This window comes from Pezoporus flaviventris, unplaced genomic scaffold, assembly GCF_033815535.1.
Source record: "Pezoporus flaviventris isolate CSIRO_AGI_PZ_B2104156 unplaced genomic scaffold, CSIRO_AGI_Pfla_v1 ptg000001l, whole genome shotgun sequence".
In the NCBI taxonomy this organism is placed as follows: Eukaryota; Metazoa; Chordata; class Aves; order Psittaciformes; family Psittacidae; genus Pezoporus; species Pezoporus flaviventris.
The window spans coordinates 18048394-18073120 of record NW_026892549.1 but is presented as its reverse complement, the minus strand read 5'-3'; the positions used below and the strand labels follow the sequence as shown (position 1 = coordinate 18073120).

Genomic DNA, 24727 nt, shown 5'->3' with positions numbered 1-24727 from the left:
CCCACACTGCTGATGCCCCCATGCTCCACACCCCATGTTCCCATCATGCTTATTCCTCTGAACTTCTCCCACCTTCCTTCCATTTCTCCCATCACACTGTTCAAGCAGAAACTTCTGGCAAGCCACCCAGGACTCATCCTGCAGACACCTGCATGCACAGCTTCATTTTATACACAGACAGTAGAGATAACGGAAAAGCAAAACCTTTCATTTCCTAAAGGCGCTTGTTACAGCAGCCACTGTGCAAAATTCAGCAAACTTCAGTGAGCTGTTTAATGCTGCCTTAGAGATCACTGTTCTCTATCATAAATATCACCATCTTTGAAAAAAATTCTCATAAAGTGCAAAAACTTAGTCAAGCCACAGAAAGCAATATTTGCACCACACTGAAATGAACATGCCAAAATGAAGCATTTTTGGTACCAACTGGTTCCCACAGAAAGGGAACACTCACTCCAATTTCCCCAAACAGAAAAAAAAAAGCAAGGAAAGATATTTTTAGCTTGTACAAAAATACAAAGAACTGATATAACCAACAAGGAAGTGTGGCTTGCGTGTAACACTATTAATCTAACTTGACTGAACAATATGTATTTTTTCATTTCATTCTTCCGCCTCCACTTTTTTGTTTGCTGTTGAGGACAGATAAGTGCTACTCTCTTGGCACAGGCGTTTCACTAAACAGTAGGCATTGTATTAGCAAAAAAATCTTAGCCCCTCAGATTTTGCAGAACTTTACTTCAGGTCTATTTGACTGAAAGATCTCAGTTCCAGGTTCACGCTGAAAAACAACTATTTACAGAACAGCACAAATGTTTCCTCTGTAGAAGGTGCTAACCCAGTCATATGAAGTATTTTTAAATTCTGATTAAATTCTATAAGCTTCTGCCAATCATGTACTGCAAGTAGCAGTAATAACTGAGACAAAGAATACTACTTCTCAAAATCAAGTGGCATGTACAATCAGAAGTATGGCTGGTTGAGCAAGGCATGTAAGGAGACCTAGCACAGAAACAAAAGCACTATGGTCAAGTTAAAAGACTGGTTATTAAGCTGGAGACTGTTTTGACCCAGGCTAGCATTTAGGTGCAGCACATTTAGTACAGACACAGAAACATTAACTGTAATTTGGACACTGAACAACAGTGTTAGTAGCAAAAGTTGATCACATTTTCTAACCATGGAATTATTATTTGTCTTGCTCTTGTGGTGGTGTAAAAGTTACCAGAAACACAAAAACCTTTACTAAAGGTAAGGTGAAGCAGGTTCTGCATGGAGAGAAAAACAAGTCCTATGACTGAAAATGCCAAGGCCAGGCTAAAGGAAAAACAGCAACATCACTATCTTTATGGAAACCTAAGTGCAGAAGATGCATCTTCTCATTACTATGCTTTGCAAAAGACAACTCAAATTACATGGGAACCATATCTCTTGGTGCCAAGGCAATGGTGGCAGAGATGAAGATCTGCAGAACAAGTGCCACACTGTGCTTCCAACATTGGCAGGAATGGACAGAAGACCAGATGAAAATCCCAGACCATTCTGTAAACATTAAGTCATGGTACCACAGCAGTGAGAGTATCAAATTGACCCTGGAAAGGACGGTGTTTTAACAACCACAACCACCCAGCAGTAGTTTACTCCTAGATGAAATGTAGATGGCTCGATCTTTCAGAGCTATACTTTAGACCTGACCAGAGTGGTGCCCGAGAAAGCAAGACTGACATGCGGATAAGACTCCTGGCTAGCTTCATGAACCTGGAGAAGTCTCGGTCAACCATAGCACTCCATAAAGCCAAGATGATAGACATCTTGCTTGAGATGTTTTAGTCAGTCTTCCCTTGGGTGAGGCTGCACTGAAGACTGATGATAAGATTATGAAATGGATGGGGAGCTCTTCACTCAACCAATGTGAAAAACAAAAAAAGCCAATAAGCAGCAGGTGACACATTAGGAGTTTTCCTATGGAAAAAGATAAAAGGGACCCCATTGTTCTAATAATTATTCAGAATTACAGTGTGCATCTATTCTTTTTTAAGGGATTTTTCAAAATCAGTTCACAGCTGTATGATCTTTTGAACCAACTTTGTCAGGCTACTAAATTTGCTTTTTCTATTTACTCTGAAGTGTCTTTTTAGGGAAGATTTAAAACTGAGGCAAGAAATAAAAATGCCAAGTCTTCTTAGACATGGAAGTGTCTTAAATAACTGTCGCTGGGCCTTTGATCATTTAAGGGCATAAGTTTGACACATGCTGTAGACAGAAGTCACAGCCTCTTATTAGTTCAGCAGATACAGCACAATAAAAAGCAGACATACTTCCAAGGCTCACTAACCTTGCCTGCTTTTATCAAGTCTGAAATAGAAGCTGTAATTGTCAAACTAAGTACTAATTGAGAGCAACTGTTCTGATTGTAACTTGATTATGCTTATCTAGGAACAGTTTAGGTTAAAAAAAAAAAAGATAATTATTTGTCCTTTCTGCAAGACTAATGCATGCATCATCTTCCTCTTCGCTAACATCCTTTTACTACACAGGCATCTACTACCTTTTCTTTCATATTGTTTGACTGAAATACAGCTGTGCTTCCTTAGGCAGGATGTTACACAGGTTTGGTTTTAATTTTCTAGTGTTCTGCCTGTAACAAGCACAACCAAGTTCCTCAAGGCAGCCTGGGGATTTCAGACATACTTTCCATAGTGCAAGGTGGATGAATCCTGTAAACGGCACCAAGTGCCTCAGTCACATCTGAATCTGAATGGGATAATACAGCCTCTGGGCTATAATTTTGCCATTTGCTTCCTAGGAAAAAATCAAAACCTTTTGCTGTCCACACCTTCAGCTGGATTTATCCCTTTCCTGTTCTCAGCAGTTCTGCAAAACTCATCTTCTTAATTTCTGGCTTTTTTAGATAAAAGAGGCAATTGCATCCTTCAGTACTCAGTATGATTGAAGAATGCAACAAAGGCAAAATCTAGTAACGATAAAAGAGTCAACAGAAACTGTGCTATCAGCTATGACCAGGAGGAGTTGAACAAACTGTCAGATCCAGTATCCTCTTTTTTTCTCATTATTAATTTGTCACAGTATTATTTTTAAAGTAAATTTAGTTTTTCTATGTACTTTTACAGGATTTTCTTACCCCTGATTTATCACAGTTCTGAGAAAGCAGGCATTACTGCATATTCATATAAATATCCAGCACATGCTCCTAACTCCTTCTGGGTTTTTTTCAGATGCTCAAATTTTCCATCAATTTTAATAACCAACATTTCTTCTGACTGCTGCTCAGTTCTTCCTTCTTGTCCTGAGTTCAGAGATTCCACATTTTATTTCCTCTTTTTCTTTCTGTTGGGACTTTTTTTTGTGTGGACAGTTCCCGAATTTTTTACTTTTCACATTTACCAAAGTTCCCCCAAGATAATTACCTAAACCCAGAAATTCATACTGAGTATTGCCTCCTATCAATTTCACCTCAAACATTCCATGTACAATTAAGGCAATTCAGTTTAAAATTACTTTTTGAGTAAAACAAATACATATCTCTGAATTGCAGATACACATGTACCAAACCTGGCAGTGCACTTTTTCAGTGAAGGACATGCTATAAAGTGTGAAGAGGTGACAAAGACATAAGGAAGAGACTCAAAATACCTTCCCACAGGAATACACAACCCAGTTCTTTACTGCAGTCTAAAATACACCTTGTGTTTTGATTCCAAGTGCTTCAATCATTTTAGCCTATCGGTCTCATGGAAAATTAGCAATCACTCTTATTAAACTCCACCAATAATGTTAATGGAGGAAAAAAAACTCTCAAAGTGTAGGTTTTCCTAGAGCTAAACATATACTATTATAAAGCTGCTGTAACAAAAAGGGAGGTGCCAGAAGTTTCAAAAAGAAATTGATAAAACCATCAAGAGTCCATTAAAATCCCCCCTGGGAATAATCTGCAATCTGCTCTACTTCATGCAAACACCGGATTAAGCATCTAAGTGTAAAACATAATCTAGGATTTTATTTTACTATGTGTTTCCTTCCCCTCAATCCCCCCATTTCAAGTGATTCAGCAGAAGCACTTTCTTCACACTACCAGCAGCCCTGTTACTTTGAGGAAGAAGGATTTAACTGATCACAGCATCACACAAATTTCACATATGCCTGCAATCCTGTTGATAGCATCAGTCCGCACCATGCTCTCTAAAACCAAAGTTCGGACTCTGCTGCTTTACCAGATGGCAGGTCCTCCTATCTCACTCTTATTTGGTGCAAAAGTGAGATGACACCTACAGGGTCCTTCCTTTTCGCCTTCCTTCACTTCCATCCCTTTTCACAATATCACATTTACACACTTTTCCAACCTACTGTCATTTTCACTGGCTTTAATGCTAGACATTCTAACAATTGATTTCTAGCAGCATTGCAAAATATTCAAATGGCATTTGCTCATGATGGCTCCAGGCATATTATAACATCTATGTTATACAGCCTTTTTCATAGATCATATCCTGTTATTACTATAACACCCTACTGGCTGTGAACCTGCCTCCCTCCAATATGTTTCAACGAGTTGTCAGCTGCATTTCAAAGCAATCAAAGAGTGAACAAGGCACCTCAAACATAACAATTTATTATTACTCATCACCTTGGGAGAGGATATGCTTTGGACTCTCATGAAAGCTGATAACTGTCTTCCACTTCCCTCTTTCATAAAGCAGCTTTATGTGAAATAGACAAAACCTGCGGGCTGCTGACAGTCAATGGGATTGCTATAACAAAAAGGGAGAAATACAGTAACAGAGTTCTGAGAAAATACATGCAGGAACATGCATGCTAAGTAATACTGCAACTCTAGCATTAAAAAAAAACAAAAACAAAAACAAACAAAAAACCAAATCAAAACACACTACCAAAAAAAGAGAGAAGCAAGAAGCAAGTACAGGGGAGAACTTCAAGGTCAAAACTGGAACTAGAAACAAAGTGTACCAATTTTCTGTAGCTGTCTACTCTTCTGGAGTTTGACTCAGCAGAACAAAGGCTTTTGTCTTCTTTTAGAAAAGAGTCCATATTGCACAGGAAGTGGAACAAGACCTGCTGTCTGGAATGTGACCACAGTTCCATTTGTTTTCATGGGGACGTATCACAAAAAGTCCCTAGCTTTATAGAAACAATGCCATGACCCTGTTCTACATGAGCTGATCAGATCATGATAAGGTCCTCTAGAAAACTCTAGTTTTCCTGTAAGCATGGAGAAGCAGTCAACAGAAAAATAGAAATTTGTAGAAAAAAAGATGAGCGTGATGGTCATAGCTGAAAGAATTCAATTTCTTACTTGCACTTAATGAATCTGCAAATACCTGTATTTATAAATTAAAATAGAAAGAAGACTCCAAAGAGGACACAGGTACAGGGCAAAGCCCGTGCTGTTACTGCAATCCAACACTGCGTAACAGTCATCATGAAAAAACTGCTAGCAGGTTTAAGACTAACACTTATATTTGAAATATTTGTACTTCCCTTTTTATATCTTGTCACAGACATAAATGTTGAAGAAGGCTAAAATGGGAACATGAAAATCAAACAGTTTTGAAATCATCAATTAAACAAAAAAACACAAAACCAAAACAAAACAAAAAAAACCCTTGCTTTAAAAGTGCCAAGAGATGTTGTTATTCACTTGGATGTGATCAGACAAAGAAGCTGTAGTTTATTAGTGTGTTTAAGTCAACATCATAAGGCAGAAAATGCAAGCAAGCAATATGTTAATTTAAGGACAGACTTTTTTTATATTCATACACACACACTGTATTATCTGTGTTTGGACTAGTCTCTATCACTCTTCCTTCTTCTCTAAGCATTCCCATATCAGTCATCAGTGAATTTGCTGATGAAAACAGCATTATTCCACAGACAGAAATTACCTGCTAAAATACAAAGCAGCATACTGTCAGTTAAGCACATGTTTTTTCCACTATACAAAAGTTCATTTTCCTTACCTTAGTGAAGTAATGTGCACTCTCAGTTTGATACAATAAAGTTCCATCTACTTTCACGCACTTTTTTGTTGCCGTTTTTCTTAAAAATGCGACTGCCCGTATTAGAAGTTTTTGTTTGCTTGCAAAGTGAACGAATGGGAGTTTGGTACACAAGAAAGCTCTATGAATGTCACACTTGGCGATACATGTTAAAACCATATGCTCTTAGATGAAATTTCAATCCTCCCTTTTGCTGCCTGCTGAAGGAAGTGCTGGAGTAGACCTCAACGCAAGAGTGAGGACCTGCAAACACACATATGCTAAGCTTTGCAGAGAAACTGACAACAGAATAATTTCTCTAGTTGTTCTGCAGGGTGAGTACGTCACACAATTTTAACAAGAATGATATGATTTGGTTTCCTCTTATTTTCTCACTTGAAACAATTATGAAATGGTGTTAACTGGTACCTGTGATAGATGCCTGATGTTTCAATATCTAGTACTTCAAAGATTTTCAGAGCACGTACCTGATGATGCGGAGAGAAAAGCATCAATCCACTGTGCTTGCTAAAATAAGTGAATTAATAACTGATTTAATCCAGAACTGGTTCGAAAGTTTTGTAGTTCGACCTACCAGACACAAACTTTAATGATGCCCTGTGTAGCACTCTGCAGAAAAACTATGGAACCCAACAAACCATTTTGTTAATTCATTGTAGCACTTTGCAAAATATGCCTCTGACATGCCATGGTAATGATTTCTTTTACTGAAACCATGTTCTTCTTTTTCCTTCCTTTTTTAAATACATGCTCTCGTGACACAGGAAGGCAAACACAGAACATGGTCAACGAAGATAAACTAGCTCATTTCTCTCTTGCAACATGAGTTCTTTTAGTGACCCAAAACATGCCAAAAGGGGAAGTCACATAATTCCTTTCAATCTATTTAATTTTCAATTCTTGAGTTACGCAATTATCTCTCCTGTCAGCAGTTTTCTTTCTTTGGCTAATATTACATAATATGCAGACATACAAATCTATGTGTTACCACCATGTTGAGTTTCCTTCTACCCTTTTGTATCTCATCTACTATTAAGGTTGCCCTTAATAAAAGGGGCAACAATAAAAGCAACACTTCATAAATGCTGCAGTCTAGCGATGGAAAAATTAATACTGGAAACACAAACAGGCAAGCCTAAAACATCAGATTATTCAAATATGTGAGAGAGGTAGCGGAAAACACCTCGAGTCTGACAACAAACAGTCACAGCATTATACAGGGCAAAGATTAATACAAATAAATTTAGAAAACACTGTATATTTTACTAAACATTATGCTGCATCTCTGTGTTCATTACCATCTATAACTGAGTTTGTCTGCAGAGCTAGAGAGTGGAAAAGCACCAGACAGGCTTCCCTGTCTCAAAACTGAGTCTTAATTGAACCTTCCTATCTCTGTGTTCATCTGTGTGGTGAGCATTAACCTCCACTTGCACAGGTTGAGATACTGATAAAGTTAAGCTTTCCTCAAAGCTGCAAACAGCACTGGCATACAAACCACATTCACACTACAGAGTTAACAAGTGTTGTCAGAACATGGACTTATGAATACTGTTCCATTAATAAGTGGTTTTTTTGTTTCTTAAGCAAAGATGATCTTAAGGTCCTTTCCAACCCTAACAATTCTATGATTCTATGACTTGTAGACAAATATATCTAAAATATAATCACTAATAGAAAAGAGCAAGAAATGGAAAAAAAAATAAAGCTGTGTACATTTTAACACTTCACCCACAATCAGTACATTGTTTCATGTGGCTTCAACCATATCACACGTTCTGGATGCCTTACCCATTTTATTTCTTTTGTTTTATCACACATTGTTTTATTTTACATCCTGTGTCTCATCTCAGACTTTTCAAAGGATTTAGACATACTACCAAGCATACAACTTAAAAACCTGGTTATCCAGTCTCTTCTTTTACTTGTAAGGTTATTACTGCTATAAAGTATTAATGCTCAAAATGTAACAGTGGAAAAAAGAAATTGGCTCTGTGAAAGTTACTGACAGTTCAGCTGCAACCAACAAGGGGCTTAAAAAAAAAAATCCACACAAACCCAGATGGAATTAAAAATAATTAAAATAAAATAAAACCCCTGCCATTACTACATCATACCAAATGCTGTATTGGAAAATCAAATTCTCCCATCCTCCTGCCACAACAAACCATTGATTGGAAAATTGTTCATACCTTTTTCAACTATTAATGGTGACTATCGATTCTAACATCTAAATCGGACAAAGACTGCTGGCCAGACTTATCTCCCTCCAAATCCCATTTAAAAAAAAAAAAATATGCAGGTACTCACTGAAAATTGAACCTTAAACCCCACAAAGTGCATCCTTACATTTGACTTTACAGCAAAACACAAGTACTGCTGGGGTGACACCAAATAAAAATTTAAATAGGGAGGTAACATTTATGGATAAAGGCAAATGACAGAAAAGAACAAACACTGATTTGAAAGAAACAAAATATGCATCTCATTGCCTATAAGCACATGCATATCAGCAGCAGTTTTATTACCAGCATATTTTTGGGGGCTTAAAACATACAAAGCCAAAGGCCCTAAAACTGGTATCAATACAAAACACTGCTCAGGCCAGCAAGCCACCCGAAATTCCTGCTTAGAGGGGTTCCAAAACCCTAGGCTACTTTAACAAACCTCAGACTGAAGCTGTTCATAAGGAACTACCAGACTTCTTTCCCATGGGATTACGATATCATTTTACCACCTCCTATGTGTTTAAAAAAAAAAAAAAAAGAAAGAAAAAAAACCCAAACAACCAAAAAAAAAAAATATCAAAAACCCCAGATGTGTTACAGCCATTTTCCAAATATTTGATGGTGCTTCTACTTTTTCCACTGCATCCAAAGCAGAAAACATGGCATTGCAAGTTACCATCAGAGAGGAAAGAGCTAGAAAAAACACACATACTTCTAAAGAATGAAGGGACAAAAACTGTGAGAGATTGAAGTTTAAAAAGTGCTATGTCCTTTGCTTGCCAGAATATGACCTTTCACAGTGTTTTAAGCAGTACACTAAGACTAAAATGCCTTCCTGGAAGCATTTTGACAGCGCCATAAATACATAATTTATTAGTCTACCTTTTCCCAATCTTACAGATGCTAACCACGCCTGGGTACTGTAACACAAGCATGATGCAAACAGACTTACACTGACATCTAAAGGTATCTGTTATGCGATGCCACATAAATATTTTTGGGAAGTGCTATATAAAGTGCCTATATAGTGCTAACAATACATAGATTTAGAAATGTTAATTCTTATACCCAGGAGAAATTACACTTTCAAATATGAGATACTTTAAAAAGTTTAAGTTTCCATACCATATCCCAAAGAGACAGCCCTCTGTAAATGCAAGGGAATATTGATATACAGAGTACTAAAAGTTACCAGAAAATTGTATTTCTGAAGTTTAAGCAAGGATTTACTTGGTAAATTTACATAAGCTGAAATGTAAGTATGGGAAAAGACACTAAAACCCTAGGAATCTCAATTCAGTCAGTACTTAACTCTTCCAGTGATCCTTTGCAGATAAACTAAAAATATTCAAAACCCAAATTTAAGGCAACTTTCACTGTTTGAGTAAGAACTACATAGCATTTCCTTCAGAGTAGAATATTAAGTTTTTACTCAGATGATTCTATCTTACAGAAACAACCAACCTTTCCAATTGAGCTGGGCATTCTAAATTCTAAAAGTAGTTCAGCTATTTCGAAAACAAGTTTCAAAGTTATTTTTTTCCTGTTTCTAATTTGCCTTTAAGCATAACACATTATAAAATGCCAATGTTGGTTTCAAACTTGTTTGCAACAAGCATGCCTTAATGAGAATAGATGAAATGGGGTTTGACCAATGTTCCAAAATACACTTTCTACTGTGCTGGTGAGAAAAGGATATGCAAACAGCCAGCAAATCTATTTCTTTTATGCTTTACCAAGTCATATAACACTTTTTTGTTCTGCAGTCACTTACTGTCTGCAAGATGCTTGAACCACTTGCTAACTGCATATAGTTAAATTAATAAAATTTACTTTGCTAAAATTTCCACAAGCAGCTACCCTGTTTCACTTCAAGAATAAATCCCAATGAACAGAGGTCAAGTAATCCTTTATGTAGGGGTATATACTTATCCTCTTTACCTGGTCTTCACAGAGGAGCACCAATCACCCACATATCAGTCCAGTTGTATTTTTAAAGCATTACTTTTGGAAATAAACTTGGAGGCTACTATTGGCATGTCCCTTATTCTTTTAAATAAATAAAGTGAAAGGACAGCTTTGATCCATTTAAATAAGGCGGTGAGTTCTTTACATCTTTAATAATTTGTAGCAATTGAGACCATTGCTGTAATATAGGGTGCTTTATCAACTAAGTTAATGAAGTCAACGAATCACATCTTTGTTTCTTACCTAGCCCATTCCATTTCCTAAATTAAATAATCTCTGGGACTGCGAGACTGCCTGCTTACTCTGTTAGCAGTAGAATGGGAAATCCACTTACACACGTGATGCTTCCTGAAACATAACCAACATTCAAGCCCTCCCTAATCACCCTAACAGCAAATCCTGATCAGTGAAATCCAAACACTTACAATGACTCACCAGACAGCTGCTAGTAAGCTACTAACTAGTGTTTTAAATCTTCTTTCTCTCAAGTTTTACATATGTGAAGACTTCTCATCTGGAGTGAGATAACTCAGCATTTCAAAGATTAAAACTTCAGTTCAATAAAATAAGGTACAAAAGTAAAGCTTAACACATCCTTGGGGCAAACAGGATATTTTTGAAGTTTACTATTCAACTGCTATATTTTCATTATTCAGTCCAGGCATTACAAGCTATATGAATTTAAAAACAAAAAAAAAAAAACAACAAAAAAGCACAACACACACACACACAAATAACACCACAAAACCCAACAATAATAAAAATTAAGCCATAGTTAGAGACATTCTGCAAACCCCATGTGAAAAACATTCAACCCCTCAAAAAAATCACAAGATGAAGCACTTATGGCAGATAGTAAAACACCTGCTAAAGAAAACAGAAATTCAGATAAATTCACTTAAGACCCAAAGATCTTTGGGAAGTCTCACATGTGATGTTTATTATAAAGCTCAGACAATATTTATGGTTTTCAAACAGATTGTTAAGGTATATGACAAACACAAGACCTTAAGGCACACCATTTGACACAGCATGCTCATTCACAGAGACTTTAACATCCACTCTTGGTCATCTAATTTAGGCACAAGTGAACACCCCTGGTCATCTGCTAGCTTTCAGGAAAGCCATGTGGGTCAGAACAGCAGAGCGGCTCTTATGATTACGAGTCTTGGAACAAGGCTCATTCTGTCAAACATACCACCAACATGAACCAACTTTTTAAAGATAACTCATGTTACAAGATACTGGAAACAACAGTTAACCTAGCAGGGAACTCAAATCATAAGAAAGAGCAAGGCAACCACAGTAAACACAACCGCAGCAAATGCGATTCTAAGGCAATGCAGGTAACTCCAAAACACCACACAGCTAAAATACTAACAGCCTATGATAATATCCCAGATGGAAATTATGAAAGGGCCACTGTTCTCAGCTTCTCTGACAACATAAGCCACTGCCAGTGCTGTCTGGTCTTTTCTGCTACTACACCCCCAGCCTAATTTCAGTTCGGTTGACACAGCTGCTTGCTGGCCATGCAGGGAAGAGGATTAAGGATCTGACCCAGATTTTAAACTGGTAAGGAACAAAGAGCAGCCAAAAAGAGAGGGGACAAAGGAAACATGCCTGTATCCTACATTTCACAGTCAGCTTCAACTGATGCAACTGCAAATTGCTAAATAGAAGGGTGTTCACATCTCTCGGGTTTGCTCAGCTTTAGAGGCCCCCACAGCCACAGACTAAACCTGACTGACCTGCTCATACAAACACAAACTCTTTTTAGCTGTGGAATTTTTCTCCTAGTGCTAGTTTTCAGCTACATCAGTGAGCTGACACACCTGACACCTTTAAGGCTGACAATGTGCACTGCAAGGCTTTTGCAAAGTAAAAATGTTTACTATCTACATCATCTCACCTGGGGGCACATGAAAAGAAACAGATCTTAGTTTCTACAGAAAGTGCCCGAGGCTAAATTATTGCCGAGGGTTTTTTTGATACAAGAGCATACCATATATTTTTGGAAGTTATGATGCCAAGTATGAAAAGCTGACTGCAAAATCAATGCATATTTTATGTTTGACTAAATGGAGCCAAAATCTCATTAAGTTTAAAATTAATATTAATTTCTTCTTCCTGCTTTAATCCAGTTGTGGACTGCAAAAATAACTTACAAGTTTGCATATGTATCCATGGGACGTAAAGATAATCTTTATAAAGCACAGTCTCAACTACAGTGATGTCAGTGGCCAGCAACAATTAAAAAAAACTAAAAATCCACAAAACCGCATCAAGTCTAGAGGCACCGCCTAAGCTATGAGAATATAGCATAAAAAAATGCATTCCAGTGAAGACTTGTATCTGCCTATTTGACTGCGGCACTAATAAAAAAAAAAATAAATCCCAAAGCAAGCAATGAAATGTTAAAGCTGTGTGCAAACCCGCACCAGATTTCTTAAAGGTTTTCAACTCTATGAAAACAATAGCTGCATATTTCACATCAAAACAAAGGCTATAAAGTCAAAGTCAACCCATGGTCACCTTCACACGTTTCTTTCCCAAGTATGCTGAGCAGGTGTGGTAACAGAAAAGGACAAAGAGCTTTTCTAAATGCATTTTCCCCATCTTCTCTCCCTGCCCCCAAAACAAAAAACAAACCCAAAACATATCAAAACACAAGGGCAGAAGTTAAAACAAAAAAAGAATTTTACTCAAAGGGAGAGGCAAAATGTACATTATTATTGTTTCCCCAAGATCAACCATCAAAACTAGTTTAGATTCTGGATCTAAAAATTCAAGTCTGAAACAAATGACTGAAGACTTCATGAAGAGTAAGTTTTTAGTAGCACATCCAAGCTTCTTAGAACACAGAAACTATCAGCTCATTAAATGCTCTTCCCATGAGACACAAATAAAGAAGTTTCAAAATTGCTCAGTTTGGTCACATTTTTTGGCAGGGAACTTACACCACCACCACCACCGCCCACCTCTAGACTCATGGCAAAAAGCAGCTTTGGAAAGATTTCTCCATCTAAATACAATCCTTGGACAGTACCAAAGACTGTGCTGTTGGGAAAAACTGAGAGGTATCTGTGCTTATTGTTGAGATAAACAAATTTTAGAACATTTATTTGTTCTGTTCCAAGTATGTCCTGTGTTCAAATACCATCACCTTTATTATTTAGAAAAGGAACGTAACATGTGCATACACACATGGGCTCATGTCTAGCTGATCCAATATTCCCGTGGTCCCATTCTCTATTTTGAGATACACTACTGGAATAATGTAATGAGACAATATAAGCATTAAAGTTCTGTGATCAAGTCCCCTGGTATTGAAGCACTCTGCCAACCAGCACAGGCACTAGGGACAGGAAGAAAAGCACGTGTAGGTTACGGTAATTACAGGTAGCCAAATTAGGCTGAATTAAACGTGTTAACACGGAAAAGCAGCACTGCCTTACATGTCAGAAGTTAATGTTTCTTAAAACATGGTTTAACTAAATCAGCACAATCTTCTGCCAGTTTAATGTGCAGGTGCTCTGAATCTCTCCTGGGACTACACAGGAAACGTAAGTTTAGAATTCAAACCACAAATTCATGAGCATTTCTTTGCTCACTCGCACAGCCCCTGTGCTACTCTCCTATCCTTGCTGAAAAATGCATAATAATGTATAATGTGCCATTACGTCTGTGGGCCACATGGTGAACCGATGATCACGCGACTGCTAAAAATAATTCCCTCACATTTTGGGGAGGACAGGGGGAGCTGCATTATTGTTGTCCCACTTGCTGGAGATAGGGTAGAGCAAGTAATAGGGACTGCTGGAAGAAATGTTTCTGCAACATCACTAGGCACAAAAAAGGGAAAAAAAGAAATAAAAAATAGTGGCTGTGATAGAGAGAGACCCCCCCCTCTACAAGGTTTCTTTTTAAGGTCATCCTGGTCTGGCCAAAGAATCTAATGTAAGTTCTCCCTGGAGTGGGAAGCACTCGCCACACTCCCTCCAAATCTTAAGACAAGGCAGAATACTTTAGTCTTCCAGCAATGTATCTTGCTTTTTATCTCCTGTTTTACTCTGAGATCTGCCAAATCAAAGTTTCAGCTTTCCACCAAAGGCAAGAAGTGTTGACTGACAATAAAATGCAAAGTAGCTCTTTTTATAATAAATGTTCTATTTCATTCTCCTTTTCAAACTTCTTATGCTCACACACACCAGATTTAATCCTCGCACTTCTCAGACAAAGAGAGTCACTGGAATCAGTGTGGTAGCCTGATTTTTGACAGGCTTTCAATGTGTTCAACTAACAACTGCAGAACGAGTCTATTATAAGCACTCCAGATAAAAAGAAACACCTAGAAATGGGGTAAGTCAAACATACTTTCATGAATACACATGCCTACTTCACCTTTTCTCTACAGTTTCAGCTCCAGTAAGCATTTAGAAAAATACTTCCTTAGAAGGAAGGCTATACCTTAGCTGCAGAAGGCTGAGAACACGTAACAACTGCAGCTGCTTTAAAGACTGACATAGTGGTTTCAGTGCAGCTGAACAGACAAGTGTATGCTGCTGTTCGTCCTTAGACCCTCCTGCTCCCACATGTGTAGTTCCACGCTCTCATTTCTGCCTGCATTCTCATGCCTGCAAGATCATTCCACAAGCTAATCCAACTCCTTGACTGAGCAAAAGCACCCCCAGAGAGAGAGAGAGGGAGAGATCCTTGTTGATCCGTGCATCGAGTCAACTCGCAGGAGGGTACAAAACACCACAGTGGAAGGTTAGAGGTGGAGCAGACACCAGCAGTGCGAGGTAGGGACAGGATGCCATTCACTGAATCACAGGTGAAATTCACAGCTAGAAGCAAAACAGAGAACAGCTCATCATAACTGTAACAGCTCTCCCAAGGGCAAGGACAGAGGGTTTCACTACTACAAAAGACAACCTAGGTTTCTGCTGCAGCGCTGATAATCCAGAGTGTATTGCCCAAATTTACCAACACAGAGCCTTCCAACATCACAACCTCAGTCAGTACCAGGATGCTTCCATGTCAAATGAGTGACAGGTTTTTAAAGACCACATTAATATCAACAGCTAGTCTAATGCAAAGCTAATAACTTCTGTTTCCAGAAATGACAAATATTTGCACTGTGTGACCTCAGCTCCTAAGGTCTGATAAGTAACTAACAAATCAGTGTACATGCTCACACTAGATGTTTCAGATATGCTATGTAATGAGAGCAAACTCAAAGCCTGGATAAGCCCTGTTAAGATTGGAAATGGAACTACAAAATTCAGAATTTGTCATCATGCTATCCAAAACCAAACACACACTCAGCAACCACATTGGACTCATGAAAAATTATCAGTTGTACTTTCCTAATTCATATTATAAAGCCCCCCTATGCAAATACAGGCCTGCTTTGCTCCTATCTTCTTGTCAGCTTGTATTATTTAAAACATGTGGGACATTCACAGAGATGGAAAAAAAAAATAGGTCAGGCTTGAAACAGAAGCCAAGCCATTCTGTTTCATTAGCAGATTAAACATGCAGAACTGTTATTTTAAATTCTAAGTAAAACAACTTAATGAAAACATTCTGAACACAGATAAAAACTACTGTAAATTGCTGCAATCTTTATTAGCCATGTTGCCAAATGTCATACTAGAAAGAGAACAAATAGTTTGTCAATCAGATTTCAAAATGCACAGAAAATATACTGCTTAATGATCGTATGGAATCTGGTATATAAATCTAGGATTTTCGTAACATCAGCAACCAACAGTCCAGTATGCCTGAAATACTACTAGATGATGAACATTAGCAAAATCTAGTCCTTCCATTTGCAAAGATCCTACTTTGAAGCAAACCTGCTCCTTTCCCAAAATCAAATTTGCATGACAAAACTCAAACATTTTCCTTTAACCTTCTGTGCAATCACAATACTTACTACCAAATACAAACAAGTACACTAAATTTAATTTATTTATTCAAGCTAGATGTCCTAAACATCATTTGACTGCTGCCACCTATTGCTGTTCCAAACATGTTGCAAGGAGGTAACCCTCACCCTTCTGCCCCTATCCTATACCAATACTCTGCTATTTTAAAAACTTTAAAATTTACTAACTCTTCACATGCAGCATGTCACCTAAAGAAATGAAAGTGGTGGAAAATTAATACATTTCAAAAAGACTATTTTTTTTTATTAATTTTGTTTGGTAATTCCGCTGTAACTTCAAGTAAGCACAGGGCAAACATGATTTCTGAATGAAAAACAACCAAATCAAACCAGTGAAGGGTAATTTCACCAGATACCAGTGTCAAAGAACCCTAAGAATGCCTGTTTCACAGACTACCAGTTCAACAACTTTACTAGTTTAAGTTATTTCAAAGCTTAGGACTTCCAGCAACTGATGAGTTTATTTGAGCACAATAGCTATAGAAGAAATTAATACAGGTTGAAAATGAAGAAGAATAAAGATAAATAAATCTAAAAAGACTGGCAATAATAATAAGATGTCCTAAAGACACTGAAGATACAAGTTAGCATTTGCAAATGGAAGAGCAAATCAGCCACCGTACCCAAAGGCAGCTACATTAAGAAAACTCAATTGCTTTAATGCTTTTCTTGAAGCATCTAACTACAAATACAGGAGCCTAAATTTCAGGAGACATCTCTGAAAACTTAGTCACAGGTGTCCAAACTGGTTTGCTGTGGAAGAAACATACTGCGGGTTTATGGCAATTATCTATGGGACCACTGCATAGAAACACTCAACTATTTAAATATTCTCAAGCAAAGGACCGGTACCAGTATGACAGAGTTAATCTTAAGGCTCAAATAGGAAAATGGTGAATTCCTGCAAGAGGTGAACTACCACTTCTGGTTAGTCATTTGAACTCTCCAGCTCAGGTTCTTTCACGTGAAAATACCAGAAGCTAATGCCAATGGATCAAAGCATCACCTACTCCACACAGCTGTTCCTTTGCACCTTCCCTTATTTTACAGCCTTTATCTATACATTAATGCTAACAATCCCTCATCATAATCCATTTAAAACTTCATTTGGCTTTGAACTGAGAGATCCAATTATACCCAAGTGGCTAAAACAGAACCTGGCACAGGTCCACAGTTTACAGTTCAATCTCTAGTGTGCAGCAAAACTGACCTGAAAATGCATCTCCGAGAACAATCTTGGATAGAGAAAGCAGAGGAAAATTGTGGCAGATATGGAATGTCTTTAAACTAGCTGCCTCTAATTAAGAAGCTGTCAAAGTAAGGATGATACACTGAAGTAAAGGAGGGTATGCAGTAAAGATGTCACAGTCAAAAACAGACTGCTAGGGAAACAGACAAAGCCTGTTCCATTGACACTGCTTGTCACAAACCACAGCAGTGACCAAGATTAATACTACCACAAGGCACCAAGTCACACCTCATTTAGCTTCAGCATCTGCCTTCTATATAATAAAGGCCTGCAAGATCAGCAATTAAGGTAGCTGTGCTCCTAAATCCTGCCCCTCCTTCACTTTAAGCCCTTCACCTACAGCCTCAGGCTAGTTACACGTGACCTCTGAGCTAGCCACACAGGCTGCTGTTGCTAGATAGAGAAAGCCCTCCCCTTCCTCCAACTCTGCACATCCCTCATTTTAGCTGCAGCATGAGCACAGCACCAAAATGATTCCTCTCACTCTGAGTGACAGCAAGGGGGAAGCCTTCAACAAGGAGCAGGAACCTCTCCTTCCAGGAGCGGCTGGAATTGCTAGTTTGCATACAAGGAATGCACAAATATGTTTTTCATTAGAAACGTTATTTTTGCCTCTGGATTTGGAAGACCAAAGCATACAGATGACTAAATTGCTTTAAAAGTAAGGAAGCAGCTTCAGCATATATGCAGGCTAATACTACCAACCAGGGAGTCAGCTGGCGAGTCAGATCAACTTGCATAGCCAAGGGAAAACTAAAATTTCATCTGCACCAGAGTCAGTTTTGCGTCAAAACAGGGTGCACATCTGACTCCCAGCATGGTACCCACACAGTACTGCTGGCAGAACAGGCAAAAGGACAGTGTCATTGTGGTGGGGAGCCGACAACTATTCCTTTCAGTAGCTGTCCACAGCTAATTACCTTAAGCTCAATGTGAAATTGCATCTTAAATCCTGAAAGAGGTGGATCCAGGAAAGCACCCTTCTCTGTCAGCAAAATTCAGCTCTTCAACATGCAATCAATACAAGGTTGAGATTTAGAGACACAGTGATGTACCCTGACCCTCTGAAAGTCAGAAAGCACCAGACATCTACACCCTATTCAAGTTCTGAAACATTTTCCTCATGTTCTCCTCACCTACTGTCCCACTGCTTTTTCCCTCAAAGGAACAGTAGTAAAGAAGTCAATAGCTCCAATGCTAAGGAATCCTTTAGGATGACTAGGGAGTCAGCCCTGTTGCCCAAGATAAAGAATTAACAATTGGCTGGGAATCGGGAAGCCAGTCTCACACATGGTACAGGCAGAAAGAGGGAGAGAAAATGGGAGGAGAGGAGGAAAACACAAAACTTGCTCAGTTCCCTCAGATAAAAGTTAACCCTGAAATTATACAGTAGATTAAGAAAAGTATGTCATGGAAAGCATCTGCTAGTTCTACCACTCCACAAGCAAGTGAAATGAACTGTTAACCTTAATTACATCTTCTGAAGTGAACCTGCCCACTTCTTGAACATGAAAGGACTTAATCAGCCCAAATAAAATAATCTGCAAAGGTGTCAACTGACTGAAGAAGGCCTCGAGATGCAGACTACAGGAACCTCAGGAAGACTTTGAGAAAACAGTACTACACTACCTCTCATTTTCTTCTGTTCCCAGGATATTCACTATCGACCACTGCTAGAAAGGACAGGATGGGACAGAGCCACTCCTTCAGTCATTTACTCCAGTAATGACACCAGTGAGCAATCAGTCACCTCATTACACCTGACTCCACATGCTTGTACAGTTTGGGCTGTTGAGGTTTCCCATTTGCTCTGAGCTGATGTCTCTTGCAAACAGGGGAATGGCCCAACCCACTGTAGTTGTTATACACCACTCTCCTCCTACTTTCCAACGCCGGCAAAACCATGCTTCAGTTAGTGACCAGTGTTTTCAAAATTAATTTACTGTATCTTCATGTAGCAGAACAGAACACACATGGCTATCAAAAGGAAAATGTGTAATTATGGAAAGGGTATCTATACATTTACCCCACTCACATGATTCAGAGTATGAAGTGAAAGAGCATGCTTGCCAACCAAGAAAATTCAGTGGTGATGTTCTTACTTTCCATGGTAAAGGGACAAGGAAAATGGGAGATCTTAGAAAACAATGAATAGCAGAGAAGTTCTGTTTTTACAGGATATTCACCTATCTAGGCACAAAGCTTAAAATACAAGGCTGTAATGAAAATGCTTCTCTCCATTACCGCAATCAGACATCAGGCACTGTTATATATACACCCCAATAAATCACCAAAGGATAACTGAAATTTACTCACATCTGAGGAATACAACCCTCATGGGACAGTCAGAAACAGCAAACAAGCCAGAGGGTCTGAGAGGCTTTCATCCTATAAACTAGAGACCAAGAGCTCCAAACCAAACTTTTTACTTCCCTGAATTTCATATGCTTTTAGGCTCACTCACTACTGCCCTCACAATTTTCCCTACAGCACAGCTGTTATTCAAGTCCTACTCTTCTGGGTCACCACTACTGCAGGCATACCAAAGGGAGCACTGAAAATCAGCATAACATGTCAACAAAAGGATAGTGACAAGGAAATTAACACATGGGGGCCAGCTGAGGCCCTCGTCCAATTCACTAAATATTTTCAAGTTACAGAAAAACAAGTCCTGGTTTAGAAGTAAAAAAAATTAAAAACTGGGTTGAAAACTGACCCATCTATTTAGGCATTTTTGCTATCAAGCTCACATACCAGGTATACAACCTTGAAATTATCCACCTCCTATCATTTTCAGATTCACCCTATTAACAGACTGATGAGTGCTTCTTTGCTATACAAGATGCTCAGTTGCCATTTTAGGTTAGATACCTGCGATTCTGAGGTATTAACTTACTGTTTACAATGTCACCTTGCAGGTGAAGAATTTGTGGAACAGGCATTGTGAGAATAACTATATCAAATAGTTCTGGTGGTCCCATTTTCCTGGAGACTTCCCATTTCCCATCTCGGAGAGATATGTGAGTTACATGCTGCTCATAGAAGACATCTGCACCTGCTTGGAGAAAGAATAAGTTAAATACATGTAACAGGGAATTCCAGAGAATTCGTATAGAGATGCTTATATGCCAGCAGTGCAGCCAAAGTCAGTGAAGAGCTTGCAGGCCTTAGAAATTTACAGAGCTCCCAGACATGTTTGTCCGTATCAGCAACTTCAAGACATATATAAACAAAAAAGGAACTTGAACTGTTTTTTGTATTTAAATCTCAAATGAGAATGTTCAAGAATACCATTAAAACCACAGTCATTAAAACCTTTCATTTCATACAATGGCATCTAAAAAGTTACCTGACTGCTTTAAATAATACTTGACAACTGAGGAGATCCCCTGGGGTGCCACGTAATTACATGAGCCTTTTTTCACTACCATTCCTTCAATGGGTGCAGTCAGCTGCTGCAAGATGCCGTGAGACAGAAGTTCCTCGTAGAAGCTTAAATGAAGCAAACAACACAAAGATGAAGATATGCTGCATGTAAAGCCATAGCAGCTGCCATTATTTTTCACAATTAAAGTTAAGGACTACCTAACTTTCAGATTTAGAGAACAATTTTTAACGATCCCATGCAACCTGCATTTCAAGCGAGGCTATGCAAGAATAAGAACCATAGCTATAAAACAACAAACTAGCATGCTGTTTTATTAGTGGCTGAGCTTTTACACAAGACCAAGGCTACCTACCGCCTGTAACAGAAACACTTAGCACTTCGACCTGAAGGTTGTCAAGACTAATCGAGGCAGGAGCACAAACGACAGTTACTTAAAGCTCTGAATATCAGCACAAACTGCACTGCTACCATGGAAAGCAGGAATAGTCCAGCAGCTGGACGCAGGTGCCTAAAAAACAGCTCTTTTCCCCTGATTTCCGCAGAAATTTTGCCGTTTTACAGTGTAACGCTGTTACATCACCATCCCCTGCCCCAGCCTGAGGCAAACAAGCCTACACACCCAGCGAGCACAAGCATGCCCCGCCAATGCAACCTTTCCCTATCCCTGCAGACAGCCACCACTGCTCTCTGGGGCAGACACATCACGCTTCTTTCATACCTAGCTTTCCAACATAACGCTCAGGCTACTCTTTGCTCTTCAAAGCAAAGATCTCTGGTTTTAAGCAGCGGGACCATCAGCACCTGCGTTCCCCGCAACGCAGATCTGCACCCCGGCTGAAAACAGCCGAGCCGCGACACCTGCGGGCAGGGCGCCCGGCCACCGAACCCGCCCGACCCCGCGTACCAGCCCCCACCTCCCCTACCCCACTTCGCACTTGAGAGGGGCGGGGTGCGGTGGGAGGCAGCCCAAGGCCGGGCCGGGTCGGGTCGGGTCTCACCTGCGGCGCGGCTCGGAACGCTCCGCCTCGAAGGTGATGTACTGCGCGCCCAGGTCGGCGGTGCTCGCAGCTTCCCGCGTACCGCGGCTCGTGCTCATGCGGCCCCCTGCGCGACAGCCACTCAGAAACCGCTACGTCACGCCGAGCTCGCCCCCCCCCCCCCCCCCCCCCGTGTCCCACCGCCTGCCGGACCGACCTGCGCCCCTCGCCTTGTCCCAGATCTCGACGCGGCCCAGCCCCGCCCCCCGCAGCAGCGATGCGCAGGCACCGCCCGTCAGCCCCGCGCCCACCACCAGCACCCGCGACATGGCCTGGCTCGATCCGGTCCGGTCCGGTCCGGTCCGCCCGCCCGGGGCCGTCACCTCTGCACCGCCACGCCCCCACCAGGGGACGTACCCCGCCCATGGGCGGCGCGGACACGGGCAACCGCAAACACCGTGCACAGAGCGTGGTTTGGGGACGGGGGCGAAAGCGGTGGTCTGTGATTTCCCCCATTATTCCACATACTCCACCCCGTGACTATAGGCACTCAAAGGTCATAATGATGTAGGAACGTCTCGTACATATACACTCAAAGGAGGAAGTCAATAAATCGTTTTATAATAATTCAGACTCTAACAACCATTACAATCACCAGAATAAAGAGCAAAACAGTCAATGCCAGAAAAGTGACGGCAGGGTGAAGAATCCTGTTAGGAACCAGGGCCGTCACGCCGCGGCAGCACAGGCAACCTGCGCTCCTATGCGGAACCGACGCTGCAGTACCGCACTTCGGCCACGAGGCGGCAGCACCGGCGAGCACCTCCTGCCCAGGGGCAGCACCGGCGCGGTTACTTTGCTTAGCGCGCTGAACGCCCCCGGTAGCCCGTACATCGTGCGACAACGGAGTTTCACCACCGGGAGGTATCACCTCGCAGGCACGGCAGCATCGTGTTAGGCGCGGAGCCTACTGCAGTACCAGTTTTCTTTCGCCAGGCGGCAGCAGTGAGCAGGTGCTGGCGTCACACCTCACATGGGCGGAGACCGAGCTGCAATACCGAACCTCGCGACAGCAGCGAGCGTGGCACTGTGCATGCGCTCTCACACAGGTCTCGCGATAGGAGCCTCTGCTGCGGGCGGCTCTTACTGAAGCGAAAGAGCTTCTGCATCTCGATAATGCGCGCTCGCACACATCCGAAAGACAGCCACAGGGCTAAAGGCGCAGAATGGCACCGAGCACCACCCTTGGTCCATACCAACCCTAAGGTGAGATAAGGCAATCCACACCGCAGCATTCCCAACAGCATCACGATGCTACACCTGCAGCTCTAGGCACAGCCCCGAGGATCAGGTACGCACATCTGAGAACAGCTAGAATCAGCAACGAACTGTAGCCATGCCCTCCGTCTCCAAACCCAGGGAGAAATATGGTGCAAAAAGGAGACAGCATGCTCTGCTCCTCACTGCTTCCGCCACACTATTCCCCAGTGTTACTCCTTCATTCACAGTGAAGCCCAACAAGGCTACCACAGTTACTTACACATCCACGGAATGCTATGTGTTATAAAGGCAGAAAAAAATCAGGAATATCCTCCAACTCATCAATTCATTAGGCTAGAGGAGCTCATGGTGTAGCTCTAAATCTAGAAAGTGCATATGAAATACTGTCTGCTTCAGTGTATGGTTTTATTAAGCTATACCAACTGACTCAAGGGATTAAACATTTTATTTTTATTATAAACCCAATTCACTTCCTTCAGAAATAGAAATATCTTCACATATACCTACACCTTCAGTTTTCAAATGAAGGTCTGAAAGAGAGCTGTATTTCAGCTAATTGCTAGAATTATACTTGCACATGTTAGCAGTGAAACTTAGCCAATGCCTAAGGTTACCAGAATGAGCACAGAAAGGTGCACTTCCCTTAGCATTTCATTTTCTTTCAAGTTTAAAAGTGACAGACCATCTCATGTAATGCTACCAAACTAAAAATCACACGAGCTCATTTAAGCTGCTGAGGCACATCCTTTCTTCCATATAAGTTAGTTTCATATGCTGCGACAACTGAACTGAAGATTATTTCAACATACTGCGCTCTTCACAAAGACACTGTTACTGTAGTAATTAAAACCCCCCAACAAATATGCATAGCAAAACCAACCCCAATACACAACAATTTATTGTACCACTATTCATATAAAGCATTTCAATCCAAAATGGTCAGAAACAATCTTAAACATCTGCATAAGAATTTATAAACATTAGTAAAGATATACCACAGACTATAGCTTTCTAAGTTTTCAAGTGTAAGTTCTGGTAGATATCCATGTTTAAATGAAATGGACAATACCAGTAGAGATGCATACCTCTATCACCTTTATTTATAAAGAAGTGACAACACTAGAAAAAACACATTGATAGCCAGTGCTTTGAACAGTGAAGGTGGGATCTAAAAAAGTCTGATTAAACTAAACAACCTTAGGTCTTTATCAAGTTGCATATCTGCCAGGAATGCTGAAATGCAAGAGTTTACACCTGCAATATTTCATAATGGAACAGCCACATAATATCAAATATAGTCTCCAATTTCCAAACCAATACATAAGAAAAAAACCATCACTAAGTATGAGAAGACCTCTGCAAGTTCTTATTGCTTTTTGAGTTAAATAATCTTCAAATAAACCAAAATCAAACAAACAATCTCGTCAGTATCTTGCTCATCCTCCTGTTCATTCATTAACACTGGAAGCAATCAGTTATTATATGATGCAGCAACACAGGCATTTAAAAAACAAAACAAAAAAAAAAAATCAAAACCAAACAAAAACTTATTTAAGTACATGGACATCCCCACCCTCCCTGCCCACCCTCACCCTGAAACCCACTTACTGCCTGGAGAGGACCAAAACTCGGTAGACAAAACCAG

The 24727-nt window shown here is 40.1% G+C and overlaps 1 protein-coding gene across 3 annotated transcripts in view; it reads right to left on the bottom strand.

Moving 5' to 3' along the window:
• Positions 1-22145, bottom strand: part of RNLS (renalase, FAD dependent amine oxidase) — a 71189-nt gene extending 49044 nt beyond the window's left edge. For 2 of the 3 annotated variants that reach the window (XM_061446490.1, XM_061446509.1), the window contains exons 1-4: positions 22019-22145; positions 21823-21928; positions 20786-20928; positions 20333-20494 (exon numbers count right to left, since the gene is read on the bottom strand). In XM_061446490.1, coding sequence (XP_061302474.1) covers positions 20333-20494; positions 20786-20928; positions 21823-21928; positions 22019-22130 — 523 coding nt within the window. In that variant the 5' untranslated portion in view covers positions 22131-22145. The remainder of the gene's footprint in view (positions 1-20332; positions 20495-20785; positions 20929-21822; positions 21929-22018) is intronic. The other variant, XM_061446498.1, reaches the window with a different exon arrangement.
• Between the last annotated feature and the right edge of the window lie 2582 nt (positions 22146-24727).